Source organism: Gymnoscopelus microlampas (assembly GCF_963454915.1).
Source record: "Gymnoscopelus microlampas genome assembly, chromosome: 15".
NCBI lineage: Eukaryota > Metazoa > Chordata > Actinopteri > Myctophiformes > Myctophidae > Gymnoscopelus > Gymnoscopelus microlampas.
In genome coordinates, this window is record NC_139952.1 from 17,744,430 (window position 1) to 17,758,631 (window position 14,202).

Below are 14,202 nucleotides of genomic sequence, written 5' to 3' on the forward strand. Positions count from 1 at the left end.
GGAACGCTTGCCCCAAAACCAGCTCGGACCCATTTTTTGAGCGGACCACTTCCCCCGCCGGTGTGGAACACTCGCCCGAAACACTTAGTTTGTTGTTAGAACTCTTGTTAGAACTACCGCTATGACAGTCTGAAGTAGATTAGAGCCGTGAGAGACACCGCCAAACGAGCTAAGGCGTGTGAGTTTCCGTGCCGAACGTAGCGAAGTCAGCTTCAGCCGACCGTCAGAATTACGGACAGAATAGTAAACCATTGCGTATTCTTTGTATGTATATGTCTGTATATATGTATGAGCACGACATAAACGGCTGTGACTGATTGCAACACAAAGCTTTTTTAAGACAAGACATAGAAATAGACATCACACATGTTGCCAGATATTGCTTTATAAAAGAAAAAAATGATTCTATTGTTATTAATAGGAGATTGTACAAAAACAATTAAACAAAATAAGAGGATTTTCCTCTCTTCAGTCTTTATGTCCAGTCCTTTTAATTGGATCCTTTTTTGTCATGCCACTCATGATCTATTCTCCTCGCAAATGCATTCACAAATTTAATGCATTGCGCATGTGCTTAGACGTGCGCATGCATGTAACAGGTCAAGCATCGTGACAAAAATGATCAATGGTATTCATCTGAAAAGCAAAAAGGGGGCTTGCATCTCACTTTTAAAATGCTCCAATTTTATTCACAGCAGCATCTGAAAAGCCACACAATCCCTAGTCCTCTTATGGGCATAATCAATCATTTTCCCCATTTTTTTCTCTTTCTTTTCATCCTCAGGTTAGCAGTGATCCTTCTAATTACTCTAATTTAACACAAACAGGACAGTGCGCCACTCACACATGTGCCAAATAAAGACACACATGCACACACCGGTCGGCACTGCACACTGCGCGCACGTACACACAGGGGCCCACACAGATCCCCATCTGCAACTGATTAGCAATTGATTCCAACTTATACAGGACCGCAGTGCCACTTAAAAAGACAAGAAGGGAGCATAAGGGGGGCACGGTGGCACAGTCGGTAGCGCTGCCGCCTCACAGCTAGAAGGTACTGGGTTAGATTCTCGCCGGGGATGCTGTGGGCGCTGGGGGCGTGTCCTCCCCTCCGCGTCATCAGTGCCCATACCCCAAGGTGGGGTTGGCGAAAGGGCCTTTCTGTGTGGAGTTTGCATGTTCTCCCCGTGTTCCCTAGGGTAGGTACCCTCACAAAAACAGAGGAGAAAGGAACTGGTTGGAATAACGTGTTCCTTCCACGCGTTACGTCTAACCGGGGAAACTCCCCCCTGTCAGGTGATAAGAAGCAGCTTGCTAGCTCCTCATGCATTGAAGGCAGGGGCGGACTGGCCATTTGGCGTACCGGGCAAATGCCCGGTGGGCCGCTGGGCCAGTGGGCCACTGGGCCAAAAAAAAAAAAAAAAAAAAAAAAAAAAAGTTTTTTTTTTTTTTTTTTTTTTTTAATTATTATTTTCGCTCCCGTTTTAGTATTATTACGGTCATTTCCGGGTCGCGCAGCCCAATTATTAGTTACGTTAATGATAGGGCTGGGATGCTTCCCAGCAGGGGCCTCAGTGCGGCTGCAGAGTTCATGTGCAGCCTAGGTGCTGGGCTGAAACACCCCCCCCCCCCCCCGTTGACAAAACGGGGGGGGGTGGTGGGCCGGTCCGGACCAAAATGCCAGGGCTGAATTTTGGTCCCAGTCCGGCCCTGATTGAAGGAGGCATGAGCTCAGTTCTGGGATCTCACTAGCTGGCAGAGGGAGGATTACATAGGCAATTGGCACTGGGTGAAAAAAATGGGTTACAAAATCATGGGATAACAATTTTGAATTCAAAATAAGGGAGCATAAGGCAGTAGGGAGTCAGTAATAAGGGAGCATAAGACAGTAGGAATTCATTAAGGCAGCATAAGGCAACAGGGATTGAATATTAACAGAGCATAAAGCAATCAGGCTGCATAAGGCTTTAGGGAATAACTAATAACTGCATAAGGTAGTAGAGAGTCAGTAATAAGGCTCCATAAGGCAGCAGGGAGTCTGTAATAAGGCTCCATAGGGCAGTAGGGAGTTAGTAATAAGGGAGCATAAGGCAGTGGGTAGTCAATAATAAGGCAGTAGGGACTCAGTAATAAGGCAGTATTACTGACTCCCAAACTTTGCACGCACATTCGCACTACGTTAAGAAACAAATGTCACCCTTTTGACATTGCCCTATTATAGCACCACCAGGAGGCTGATATTTGCAAAACAGTTTTTGATATTACTCCTACAGATTTTGTCCAAACATCAAGCAAATCAGTACACATTATCTCTATAGACATGTGATCAAGATGGATCTGTCCGATTCTTCATATTCCATCAACATTGCTGGCCCACAATAACCTACCTGACCTGGCGGAGCCCTTTGTCCGAGGAGCACTTTTTCTAGTTTATTTTCTTTTTAACATAGCATTAATTGACATTATCTTCACAATAGTATCTGTTCTTAACCATGTCAATTTGGCCAGAGGCTTGAATCACCCAGAGGTTTTCTTGTTCTTTATGTTCTGTCCACTGATGCCCCTGAGCAGCAAGACGTTGCTGTGGAAACACCACTGCTTCAAAGTTTTCCCCTTGAAGTCCTGTACAGCTATTCTCAAGACCCTTTTCAGACTGTGCATTGAATGTGATTATAACCATTATTGTGTTATGGCTCATTTTTGTTATGCTACTCGGTCTCAAGTCGAACACAGGAACGTAATATGTTTTATAAAGCAGGAATTACATATAAAATGTAAAACCCTGCAAATGTCCAGGCAGGTAAATGAGTGGGCTACGTAATATAAGAATTCTCCTAAAATAGTGCCTAAGAAACCATATATAAAAAAGTTGAGAAACCACTTCCAAAAGAATGTGTTCAAATATTAGGTTAATATTTGGATATTGGGCTACGTTATTAGACTTGCAAGATAGAATAACCTCAAGCTCAAAAATGATAACCATCTCCCATAGGAAAATCTGCCAATTCTTTCCCTGTCTGGCCCTGTGGCTTTTCAAAAAGATTTGATCCAGAAATTAGCCTTTCAAAGGCCTGTAATAATGACTGTCATTACTCAAGAAGGAGAAAAAACAAACTGTAGAGGAAAAGTAGGTTAGTCTCACATTTTCGTATTCAATGCAGCAGTGTCTGTTTAATGTACTGTAGGCCAACAAGACCAGACGCCGTTTCATGATGTTATAACTACTGAACAAGATAACTGAAACACGAATACTACAGCATTTGCCAATTCAGTTGTGGGATGGGCATGGCCCTTAAGACCAATCACCAAATTAAGTCTTACATGTACATTAACTTGACATGTTACTTTTCAAAATAAAAACACAGATCATGTTACTTATAGCTGAACTATTGATTTAAGCTATTGTGTTTCTCTATGACTGGCTTGGGTTGGTTGACTAATTCAGGTTTAGCCAACATTATATTGCTTCTAATTTCTGCTTGTGTGTATCATTTTTATTAATTCTTTTTTGCTTTATTATTATCATTATTTTGCCCTGCTAGTGGTGGGGCTTTTAGGGAAGCAATGTTTGTATCCGTCCATCCATCCAACACAGTCAAAAACGACTGGTTTGCCTTGGCATTTGCTTTGCACCTGGGGTTGAGCCCTGGGGTTGAGCAGAAAATGCAATTCAAGGAGTTTAATTTGTCACTCATACAAGTATGTGTAGTGAAATGTTGGTCTGCAGACTGCTGACAATATATAAAAAACAAAATAAGATATAATAAAATGAGGTATAATACATAAAACTAAAGTAAATCGTAAAATGTGTGCAGTCTGGTAAGTGTTGAACATTTCTAAAATACTGTGGCCTGCTGATTTCGGTGATGCCATCTAGCACCAACCTTAGGCCAAACGTTCTGATTGCAGAAACGATATCTCAAAATCTAATGAGCGGATAGCATGACACTAGGAGCAGCACAACCTTATATTATTATTCTAGGGGCTGCAAGCGGGACCATTGGTCTTGTGGTCTTGTTTACTTCTGTGCTTATTTTAGAATCAATCCACTTGTTTGAACACTTTGCTTGGGTATGAGTCATGTTTCCCTGTGCAATGCCAATGATATTCTTTCACTCTCTGCTGTTACAGCCGGAGAGTGAGGTGTCCACCACTGCTGAAGATTATTCCTCAGAGGTAAGACAAGTTTTCTGAAGTTATGAATCACACTAATATGATACCTGATCATGTTGTGGATGATCAAGAGTATCCCGGTTTCAAATACTACACCACTCCACCTCAATTAACGTATTAGTCCTCCACTCTCTAGTGTGGTAATTGGTGAAATCGATTGATTTTGCTTTTGGTTCTCCATGTTTACATTTGATAAAACATTTAAATTAAGTTAAGTATATATATTAAACTTCAATATATGAAAATAACATTTCATTTTAATTTTACAGTGAACAAGCAAACAAGTAAATATAAAATACCCATAAACTGAACTTTATTTTATTCAACCACTAACACTCTATAAAATTATTAAATAAAGAATATCATATCCACATGCTCACTGCGTGTCATGTTGTGATGCACTGTTAGCTTGTAGATCTGCTATTTTGAAAAATCTTAAAAGGTTAAAACTTAAAACACATTGGCTTCATATTTGCCAATACCGATATCATCAGAAATGGCCAATATATCAGACAAACTGATATATCGATGAGGGCACTAATTCGCAACGCGTTTTGAGCTTGCTATTTTTGCTAATTTAGAATTTTGAAATAAATACATAGCACATGTGCTGGTTCCAAAATCATACAGTATCATAATTGAAGATCATATGAATCATTTTAGGAAGTTTCTATACCTGCAAACATTGAATTATAAAGTCAAGAACTTCCAGCACAATCTGTGAATCTTAGCCTTTCACTGACATTATTGTGACTTAACAGGTAAATGGTTGCCATGAGATGACTGAGAGCCAAATGGAGTCTTCCAAGGATTTTGTCTGGGTACAGTACATCATTAAAGCTAACCGCAAAACAAATCAATGCTACACTCGACTCTGCATTTTCTTTTCATACCATTTCTGGTTGTCACTAGACGTCCTGTAACCCCACTAACCAAGTCCCTTTTATTCTTTACTGCTTCTTGGGATTTCACTGTCTGCTTGTATACTGGCTATTAACAATTATTGATTAATCTATTGATTCTTTTTTCAGTTGTTTGAATAATCTGTTTGATTTAATTAGACCATGACAGCTAAATAAAATAATATAGTGCACAATTATGATAAATATTTATGACAAAATTACATCTTAAAATTGCTTAACTCATTCAGTGCCACAATCCGTCAAATCCGTCAAATTGACCAATGGCCTCGAGTGCCACGATCCGTCAAATCCGTCAAAAAAAAAATTTTGGGTGATTTTTTTTTTTTTGGGGTTTCAGTTAGATGGGGCTCTTCCCCAGCCTGTGACTTAATTTGGGGCTTCTATCATGAAAGAAAACATGAAATCATGCCATCAAAAGTCAGGGTGACCTATAATCAAAAACATCTTCTTAAAACATCTTAGTTCCCACGATCAGAAGAACAGCTTCTGTGACGGTCAAACATAAACATTCTGTGATCACTGCCGCTGTCGACCACGTGATCAAAACAACTGTGGGAACACACACACACACACACACACACACACACACACACACACACACACACACACACACACACACACACACACACACACACACAGCGGTTTCTTTGGTCTAAGGAAACACGTGAGCGAAACAACACACACGCACACGCGTGCGCGCGCACACACACACACACACACACACACACACACACACACACAGAGCGTAGGAAAACAAATCCTTGGTGCTTCTTTGATGAAGGAATCACGTGAGAAAACAACTTATTGGGGCCTCTGTGATCAAACAACACCGACGTCAAGTATGGGTCATCTGAGGACAACTTCTTTGAAGAAAGGGTCACGTGAGAAAACAAAGTTGTTGGGACCTCTGAAATCGAACGAACCCAGTGACAACAGCGATCAGGACTGATCATAACAAGCTGTGAGGCTCCGAAGATCAAAGGACCACCTGATCACAACAAAAGTTTATAAAAGTGTGTGGGACATATTGCCCGTTGTGGGGAAGCAGTAAGGAGAGCTTGAGAGAGAGAGCGTAAGCGATCGATCTATTCTATACAGAGAGAGTTTGAGAGAGAACACACACACACACACACACACACACACACACACACACACACACACACACACACACACACACTAGAGATAACATGCCTGGCCCTAAAAAGCCAGTGAAGCGCAAGCACCCGGCGGCCGCCGAGCGCAGACGCGCTGCTTCCAGTCGCCCTGTCGGCGACCCAGACCCCGGGCCAAGCAGGGCCAGTACTGCCAGCACAGCCAGTACAGCCGCACGTCGCCAGCAGCGCCAGCAAACGATCGAGGAGACGATGAGGTTCCGTCGCGTCGAGGCTCCGGTGACCGCAGTCTCCGCGACCGCGAGCATAGAGGATGAGACGGACGCTGAGATATCTGGCAGTGAGGGGGGACACGTTGAACCGACCCAGCTTCTCCGTCGCAGTGCTAGGGAGAAGACCAGTACCCGTGAGCTCCTAGAAAGCCCGTATAATTCACAAAGATCCCTGTCAGACCCAACAGATACTGAGCTGGAGTCAGATGGTGAGGAATGGCTTCCCTTGAGAGAGCTGGACACCAGACCACGTTCTTTCCCAGACAGCAGTGGTAAGAAGTACATTTTATCGTTTATCTATCTATGTATCTATGTATCTATGTATCTATCTATCATCATCTTTCTTCCTATACAATCATCTTTCTTCCTATAAAATGTGTGTGTGTCTGTCTGTCTGTCTGTCTGTCTGTCTGTCTGTGTGTGTGTGTTGTCTCTCTCTCTGGCTGTGTGTGTGTGTGTGTGTGTGTGTGTGTGTGTGTGTGTGTGTGTGTGTGTGTGTGTGTGTGTGTGTGTGTGTGTGTGTCTCTGCCTGCCTGCCTGTGTGTGTCTGTCTGTCTGTCTGTCTCTCTCTCTGGCTGTGTGTGTGTGTGTGTGTGTGTGTGTGTGTGTGTGTCTCTCTGTCTGTCTGTCTAGCTGCCTGCCTGCCTGCCTGCCTGCCTGTCTGTCTGTATGCTACTACATACACAATCAGTATAGATTATTGATTATTTATGTGTTATTTTCTTTTTTCTTCTTATATATCCTGCTCTATCTATCATCCTTCTTCCTATAATATATGTCTGTCTGTCTGTCTCTATCTATCTATCGAAATAATTTGTGATTTTGTGGACATCATCAAATCTAGGTTGCATGTCTGTTGTGTTGCATATCTATCTATCTATCTCCTGACATAATTTGTGATTCAGATATAGATAAGAGTGTCTGCTAATGCCTGAATCTGTCTGTCTGTCTGTCTGTCTAAATGTAGGTTGCATGCATGTCTGTCTATCTGTCTGTCTAGCTATTTATTTATCTATCTATTTATCTATGTGTCTGTCTGTCTGTCTGTCTGTCTGTCTAAATCTAGGTTGCATGTATGTCTGTTGTGTTGCATGTCTGTCTGTGTGTGTATCTATCATCTTTCTTCTCGTGTGTGTGTGTGTGTGTGTGTGTGTGTGTGTGTGTGTGTGTGTGTGTGTGTGTGTGTGTGTGTGTGTGTGTGTGTGTGTGTGTGTGTGTGTGTGTGTGTGTGTGTGTGTGTGTGTGTGTGTGTCTCTCCCTGCCTGCCTGTCTAATAATTTGTGATTTTGTGGACATCATATTTACCTACCAATATTTTACTGGGTGTCTTTTTGGGGATTCAGATATAGATAAGAGTGTCTGCTAATGCCTGACATTTGTGATTTTGTGGACATCATATTTACATACCAATATTTTACTTAGACACGTCGGAGGAGGAGGAGGAGGAGGAGAGGGGTGGTGGTGCTGCTGCACACAGTGGCAGTAGAACTAGACCCAGACGTTCTTTCCTAGACAGCAGTGGTAAGTACATTTTATCGTTTATCTATCTATGTATCTATCTATCATCATCTTTCTTCCTATACAATCATCTTTCTTCCTATAAAATACGTGTCTGTCTGTCTGTCTGTCTGTCTAAATCTAGGTTGCATGTATGTCTGTTGTGTTGCATGTCTGTCTGTGTGTGTATCTATCATCTTTCTGTGTGTGTGTGTGTGTGTGTGTGTGTGTGTGTGTGTGTGTGTGTGTGTGTGTGTGTGTGTGTGTGTGTGTGTGTGTGTGTGTGTGTGTGTGTGTGTGTGTGTGTGTGTGTGTGTGTGTGTGTCTCTCCCTGCCTGCCTGTCTAATAATTTGTGATTTTGTGGACATCATATTTACCTACCAATATTTTACTGGGTGTCTTTTTGGGGATTCAGATATAGATAAGAGTGTCTGCTAATGCCTGACATTTGTGATTTTGTGGACATCATATTTACATACCAATATTTTACTTAGACACGTCGGAGGAGGAGGAGGAGGAGGAGAGGGGTGGTGGTGCTGCTGCACACAGTGGCAGTAGAACTAGACCCAGACGTTCTTTCCTAGACAGCAGTGGTAAGTACATTTTATCGTTTATCTATCTATGTATCTATCTATCATCATCTTTCTTCCTATACAATCATCTTTCTTCCTATAAAATACGTGTCTGTCTGTCTGTCTGTCTGGCTGGCTGGCTGGCTGGCCTGTGTGTCTCTGCCTGCCTGTGTGTGTGTGTGTGTCTCTGCCTGCCTGCCTGCCTGTGTGTGTGTGTCTGTCTCTGCCTGCCTGCCTGCCTGTGTGTGTGTGTCTGTCTCTGCCTGCCTGCCTGCCTGTGTGTGTGTGTCTGTCTCTGCCTGCCTGCCTGCCTGCCTGCCTGCCTGTGTGTGTGTGTCTGTCTCTGCCTGCCTGCCTGCCTGCCTGCCTGTGTGTGTGTGTCTGTCTCTGCCTGCCTGCCTGCCTGCCTGCCTGTGTGTGTGTGTCTGTCTCTGCCTGCCTGCCTGCCTGCCTGCCTGTGTGTGTGTGTCTGTCTCTGCCTGCCTGCCTGCCTGTGTGTGTGTGTCTGTCTCTGCCTGCCTGCCTGCCTGTGTGTGTGTGTCTGTCTCTGCCTGCCTGCCTGCCTGTGTGTGTGTGTCTGTCTCTCTCTGGCTGTGTGTCTGTGTCTGTGGCTGGCTGCCTGCCTGTATGCTACTACATACACAATCTGTATAGATTATTGATTATTTATGTGTTATTTTCTTTTTTCTTCTTATATCTCCTGCTCTATCTATCATCCTTCTTCCTATAATATATGTCTGTCTGTCTGTCTCTATCTATCTATCTATCGAAATAATTTGTGATTTTGTGGACATCATATTTACATACCAATATTTTACTTAGACACGTCGGAGGAGGAGGAGGAGGAGAAGAGGGGTGGTGCTGCTGCTGCACACAGTGGCAGTAGAACTAGAGGTAAGCTTTTTATTTTTCTTACTGATATATTTTCACAACAGAATCCAGCTTGCATTGTAGCATACAATAAGTCAATGAATGGAGTTGATATTGATGTGGACCCAAACATTGTGTATTACCTGGGAAGTCAAACAAGTGGACAAATACATTTGTCCACTTGTATCTAAAATGTATCTGTTGGTTCAATGCTAAAAAACCCACATGGCAACTGTAAAAGTCTTCTCTGATTTTGTGCATATCTTTACCATAACTATCTGATATTTTACTATGATTTCAGATACTGAGTCAAGGAAGAAACAGCCAAGATCCAGTTCTGCCGCACGTGTTGGCAGTACAGCTCGAGGTAAGGTTTCCCTGCACATGTGAGATGATATGAATGTATATAGTAAATGGGGTCCATTTGTACACTCTTAGAGTTACAGACCTGTAAGGATCCATTTGGAACCCCCCCACACAAATACAAAAAAGTATTGTAAAATATAATATGTATTTTATAGTAATTATGTATTTCTGTAATTTACAGGTAGACCACAGCCAGGAAAGGAGCGTTGTCGTGACGACGAGCAGCATTCGCAGTCATCTGATGAAGAGCTGGGTCTTGGCAGTGGAGCGAGAGGTAAGCTTTTTCTTACTGATACATTTTCACAACAGAAGCCAGCTTGCATTGTAGCATACAATAAGTCAATTGAAAAATCCTTTACAAAGATAAAAACCCACATGACAACCCACCCACACCAATACAAAAAAGTGTTGTAAAATGTAATATGTATTTTATGGTAATTATGTATTTCTGTAATTTACAGGTACACCACTGCCAGGAAAGAAGCGTCGTAGTGGCAAGGAGGTTCCTCTGCCGTTTTTTGACATGGATGACATGGAGTGGGTGCCAGAGGCCTTCCCATTCACAGCAGATCCCGGACCTCTCGATGCTGCTGCTGACCTGGAGTCAGATGATCCAGTGGACTTTCTTGGACTTTATTTGACGGACGAGCTTCTGCAACTTATTGTCGATCAGACAAACCTGTATGCAGAGCAGGTCATTGCGAGTGTCATAAATAAGCCAAAGTCAAGAGTCCATGCATGGTCTGGTCATCTACTCAAAATTGATGAACTGAAAACCTTCATAGGGCTCCTCTTCCTGACCGGCCTGATTCGGAAGAATTCCCTGAAACAGTACTGGTCCACAGATGACGTCTATGCAACTCACTATTTTGGCAGGATCATGCCCCGTAATAGGTTTCAGTTGATCCTTAGATTTCTCCACTTTACAGACAACAGTGTGGCTGATGTGAAGCGTAGAGAAGCTGACAAAATGTACAAGGTACGTCCTGTTTTGGACTACCTAGTGACCAAATTCAGGGACTTGTATCAGCCAGATTCCTCCATCTCAATAGATGAGGGGACCTTGCTATGGAGAGGCAGACTTTCCTTCAAGGTGTATAACCCCCAAAAGCCTATAAGGTATGGCATAAAATCGTACATACTATGTGATTCAGCTACAGGGTACTGCCATAATATGAAGCCATATTGTGGGAAATCTGAAAGTCTAGAAAAAACAGTACTCTCTCTTCTTGGTACCCTAAAAGGTCATGGTTACACTTTATTTATGGATAATTTCTATAATTCTGTGAAATTATGCAATAAACTCCTCAACAGGAAGACACACATCTGTGGTACACTCAGGAGGAGCAGGGGTGAACCACCGGCCATAAACTTGGCTTCCAATGCTTCCCTGGGGTTTGGGGAGAGAATTGTCTTGCACAACACAAGGGTGATGGTTACGGCGTGGCGAGACACGAATGTGGTCAGGATGGTCACAAGCTGCCATGAGGACCAGATGCAGAGTGTACCAGCGTGGCGTCGGGTGAAGAAAGGAAAGAGCATTCGAGTGGAAAAACCGAAGCCCGTCTGTGTGATCCAGTACAACCACTCCATGAATGGAGTGGACAAACTGGATCAAAATATTTCCTACTATCCCTTTGCCAGGAAGACCATGAAGTGGACAAACAAGTTTGTCTTCTACTTGCTCCAGATCTGCTGCTTCAATGCCTTCATACAGTACAAGAACAAGAATCCACAGGGCGGGTGGCTAACCATGGAGAAGTTCATGGACAGGCTCGTCAAGGGATGGACCAGGCCTGTACGGGATCCAACAGCACCACCCATTGACCCCGGACCCCTGCAAAGGCTGTCTGCTCTGGGACATGTCCTTGTCCATCATGCGCCCACCCCCAGAAAGGAGCATCCATCTAAGCGCTGCAAGGTCTGTTATAACAAAGCACTGAGCAAACGAACGGAGACAGTATACCAGTGTGCTAAATGTCATGTCCCTTTATGCCCAGCTTGTTACGAATACGAATACGATCACAAAGTGTAGAACTTGTGAGCAATGTGAACATTTTTGTGTTTGTTATTACAGTTTTTTTGTTATTTTCTACTTACTACACACTCAGAGTCTCAGAGTTCTAGACCTGTAAGGGTCCATTTGGTCCATTTGGTTCTATTTGTACACTCTCAGAGTTCCAGACCTGTAAGGGTCCATTTGGTTCTATTTGTACACTCTCAGAGTTCCAGACCTGTAAGGGTCCATTTGGTTCTATTTGTACACTCTCAGAGTTCCAGACCTGTAAGGGTCCATTTGGTCCTATTTGTATACACTCTCAGAGTTCCAGACCTGTAAGGGTCCATTTGGTCCTATTTGTATACACTCTCAGAGTTCCAGACCTGTAAGGGTCCATTTGGTCCTATTTGTATACACTCTCAGAGTTACAGACCTCTAAGGGTCCATTTGGTTCTAGTTTTATGTTATTACTCATTTATCACTTTTTTTTTACTACTATTATTACTACACACTCAGAGCTCCAGATCTGTAAGGGTCCATTCGGTCCTATTTGTATACACTCACAGAGTCTCAGAGTTCCAGACCTGTAAGGGTCCATTTGGTCCCTATTTGTATACACTCTCAGAGTTCCAGACCTCTAAGGGTCCATTTGGTCCTATTTGTATACACTCTCAGAGTTACAGACCTCTAAGGGTCCATTTGGTTCCATGTGTGTATATAATCTCAGAGTTGTGAACTGTTTTATTTTATTTTATGTTATTACTCATTTATTACTTTGAACACTTGGAAGTAAAATTTTGTTTTTTATTCAATCTTATTTTTTGTCATTTGTTTGAACATGACTACTGGACACATGTCTGCATCACTGGAGCCAAAAATAAAATGAAGATTGACACAAAAATGCCTTTTACTCATATTTCTATTCTCAGGGCTGTTTTTGATGAAATAGTTTTATTCAACTGCCTATACATAAAAAACGGAACATGCTAGCAACTCACTTTCTTTTCCTGGGCAAAGAAAAGACTCTCATCTTTCTTTTGATATATGGTACGTCATTTTAGTCATAGCACAAAACATTCTGTGGGTCTTTGAAAGTAGATTTCTGCCTGAAAGTTGTCTCCTTCAGAAAAAGGCCTTTATCTCAGGTTTCTATTTTCAGAGGGCTGTGTTTTACATGGGGAAATTGTTTTATTCAACTGCCTATAAATAAAGAACGGAACATGCTAGCAACTCACTTTTTTTTCCTACGCAAAGAAAAGAGTCTCATCTTTCTTTTGAGATATGGTACATACTTTTAGTCATAGCACAAAATATTCTGTGGGCCTAGAAATAGTTGTAAAAATGCTCATACATGTTGGCACTGGGAGCACGTTGCCAGAAAACACTGTGGCACTGAATGAGTTAATATATTTACCAAGCAACATTTTCAGCGTTTGATTTCATATTAAGGAAAAAAGACAAGTATTCACATTTCAATGATTTCTACATCACTAAACTATTCTACTCCTAAAATGTAATTTGATTACATTTTCAATTAAAATGTAATTTGATTACATTTTCCATCAGTTATCAATTATTCAATTAATAATTTCACCCCTAACTGAGTATAATGTGAAAACTACAGGACTATGGAAATAACAGAAATTGCCCTGTCATCTGTCAAAATTAACATTTTTGACAGATGACAGGCTAGCTGTCTTTATTAGGGTTGGTCTGTCTTTGTGCCTGTTTCTCTTGAGCTAATCTTGCAAACTGCTGGACTGATCAGCGCAATATTTCTTGAGCACACTGGCAGTAGGCTAACTTAACTCCCTGAGTGCCAGGATTGCCAGAATTATTTCAGAATTGATTCTGAAAAGTGCCAGAGTTTTTTTCACAGAAAACAAAAAGTGCTTAGGAAGCGAGATACAGCCTTTTTCAGTTCTAAGTTAAACAAGGAGTGGATGGAGCTACACATCTTCAGATGATGATATCTTGGGTTCTGAACATGTTTTTAGACATTTTTTTTAACTATTTTTTCAAAAACACGTCAAACACGTTAATGGCACCCAGCGCCATAGCGGTAAAAACACGTTAATGGCACTCAGTGAGTTAATACTTCAATGTATTTTATACTTTTTGAAAATTCTACCTTTAATTCATTTTTATAAATAAGTAAATGGGGTTTGAATTGGGTTGAAAAGTCATACATGCGTCATAGACATCACAGGCTGGCCACATGAAGTCCTAGATCAACAATGGAGGCGTGCTGTTCCCATGTGGATCCCAAGAACCACATGATTAGATTCTCTAACAAATGGTGTAGTGACTGTGCAGGGCGTTGTGACCTTTCAGAGGTGTAAATTAGTAAAAAGGCTGGAGGAGTACAGTCTGAGAAAAGGAGAGGACATGAGTGAAGAGGCTGGAGGAACAAT

At 42.1% G+C, this 14,202-nt stretch overlaps 2 protein-coding genes across 2 annotated transcripts in view; both read left to right on the forward strand.

Annotated features, from left to right (window-relative positions):
- The window catches only part of akap9 (A kinase (PRKA) anchor protein 9), a 99,576-nt gene that overhangs the window by 18,354 nt on the left and 67,020 nt on the right, over positions 1–14,202 (forward strand). The window contains exons 3-4 of the mRNA XM_084080368.1: positions 4,135–4,179; positions 4,938–4,997. Of these exons, the coding sequence (XP_083936494.1) occupies positions 4,135–4,179; positions 4,938–4,997 (105 nt within the window). The remainder of the gene's footprint in view (positions 1–4,134; positions 4,180–4,937; positions 4,998–14,202) is intronic.
- On the forward strand, positions 6,287–12,569 carry LOC311061194 (piggyBac transposable element-derived protein 4-like; the record flags this gene model as incomplete). The annotated part of the gene is made up of 7 exons (XM_084079751.1): positions 6,287–6,755; positions 7,906–8,004; positions 8,476–8,574; positions 9,376–9,447; positions 9,725–9,790; positions 9,971–10,063; positions 10,251–12,569. The coding sequence occupies 7 exons, from the start codon at positions 6,287–6,289 to the stop codon at positions 11,822–11,824; spliced, it is 2,472 nt and encodes an 823-aa protein (XP_083935877.1). The 3' UTR covers positions 11,825–12,569.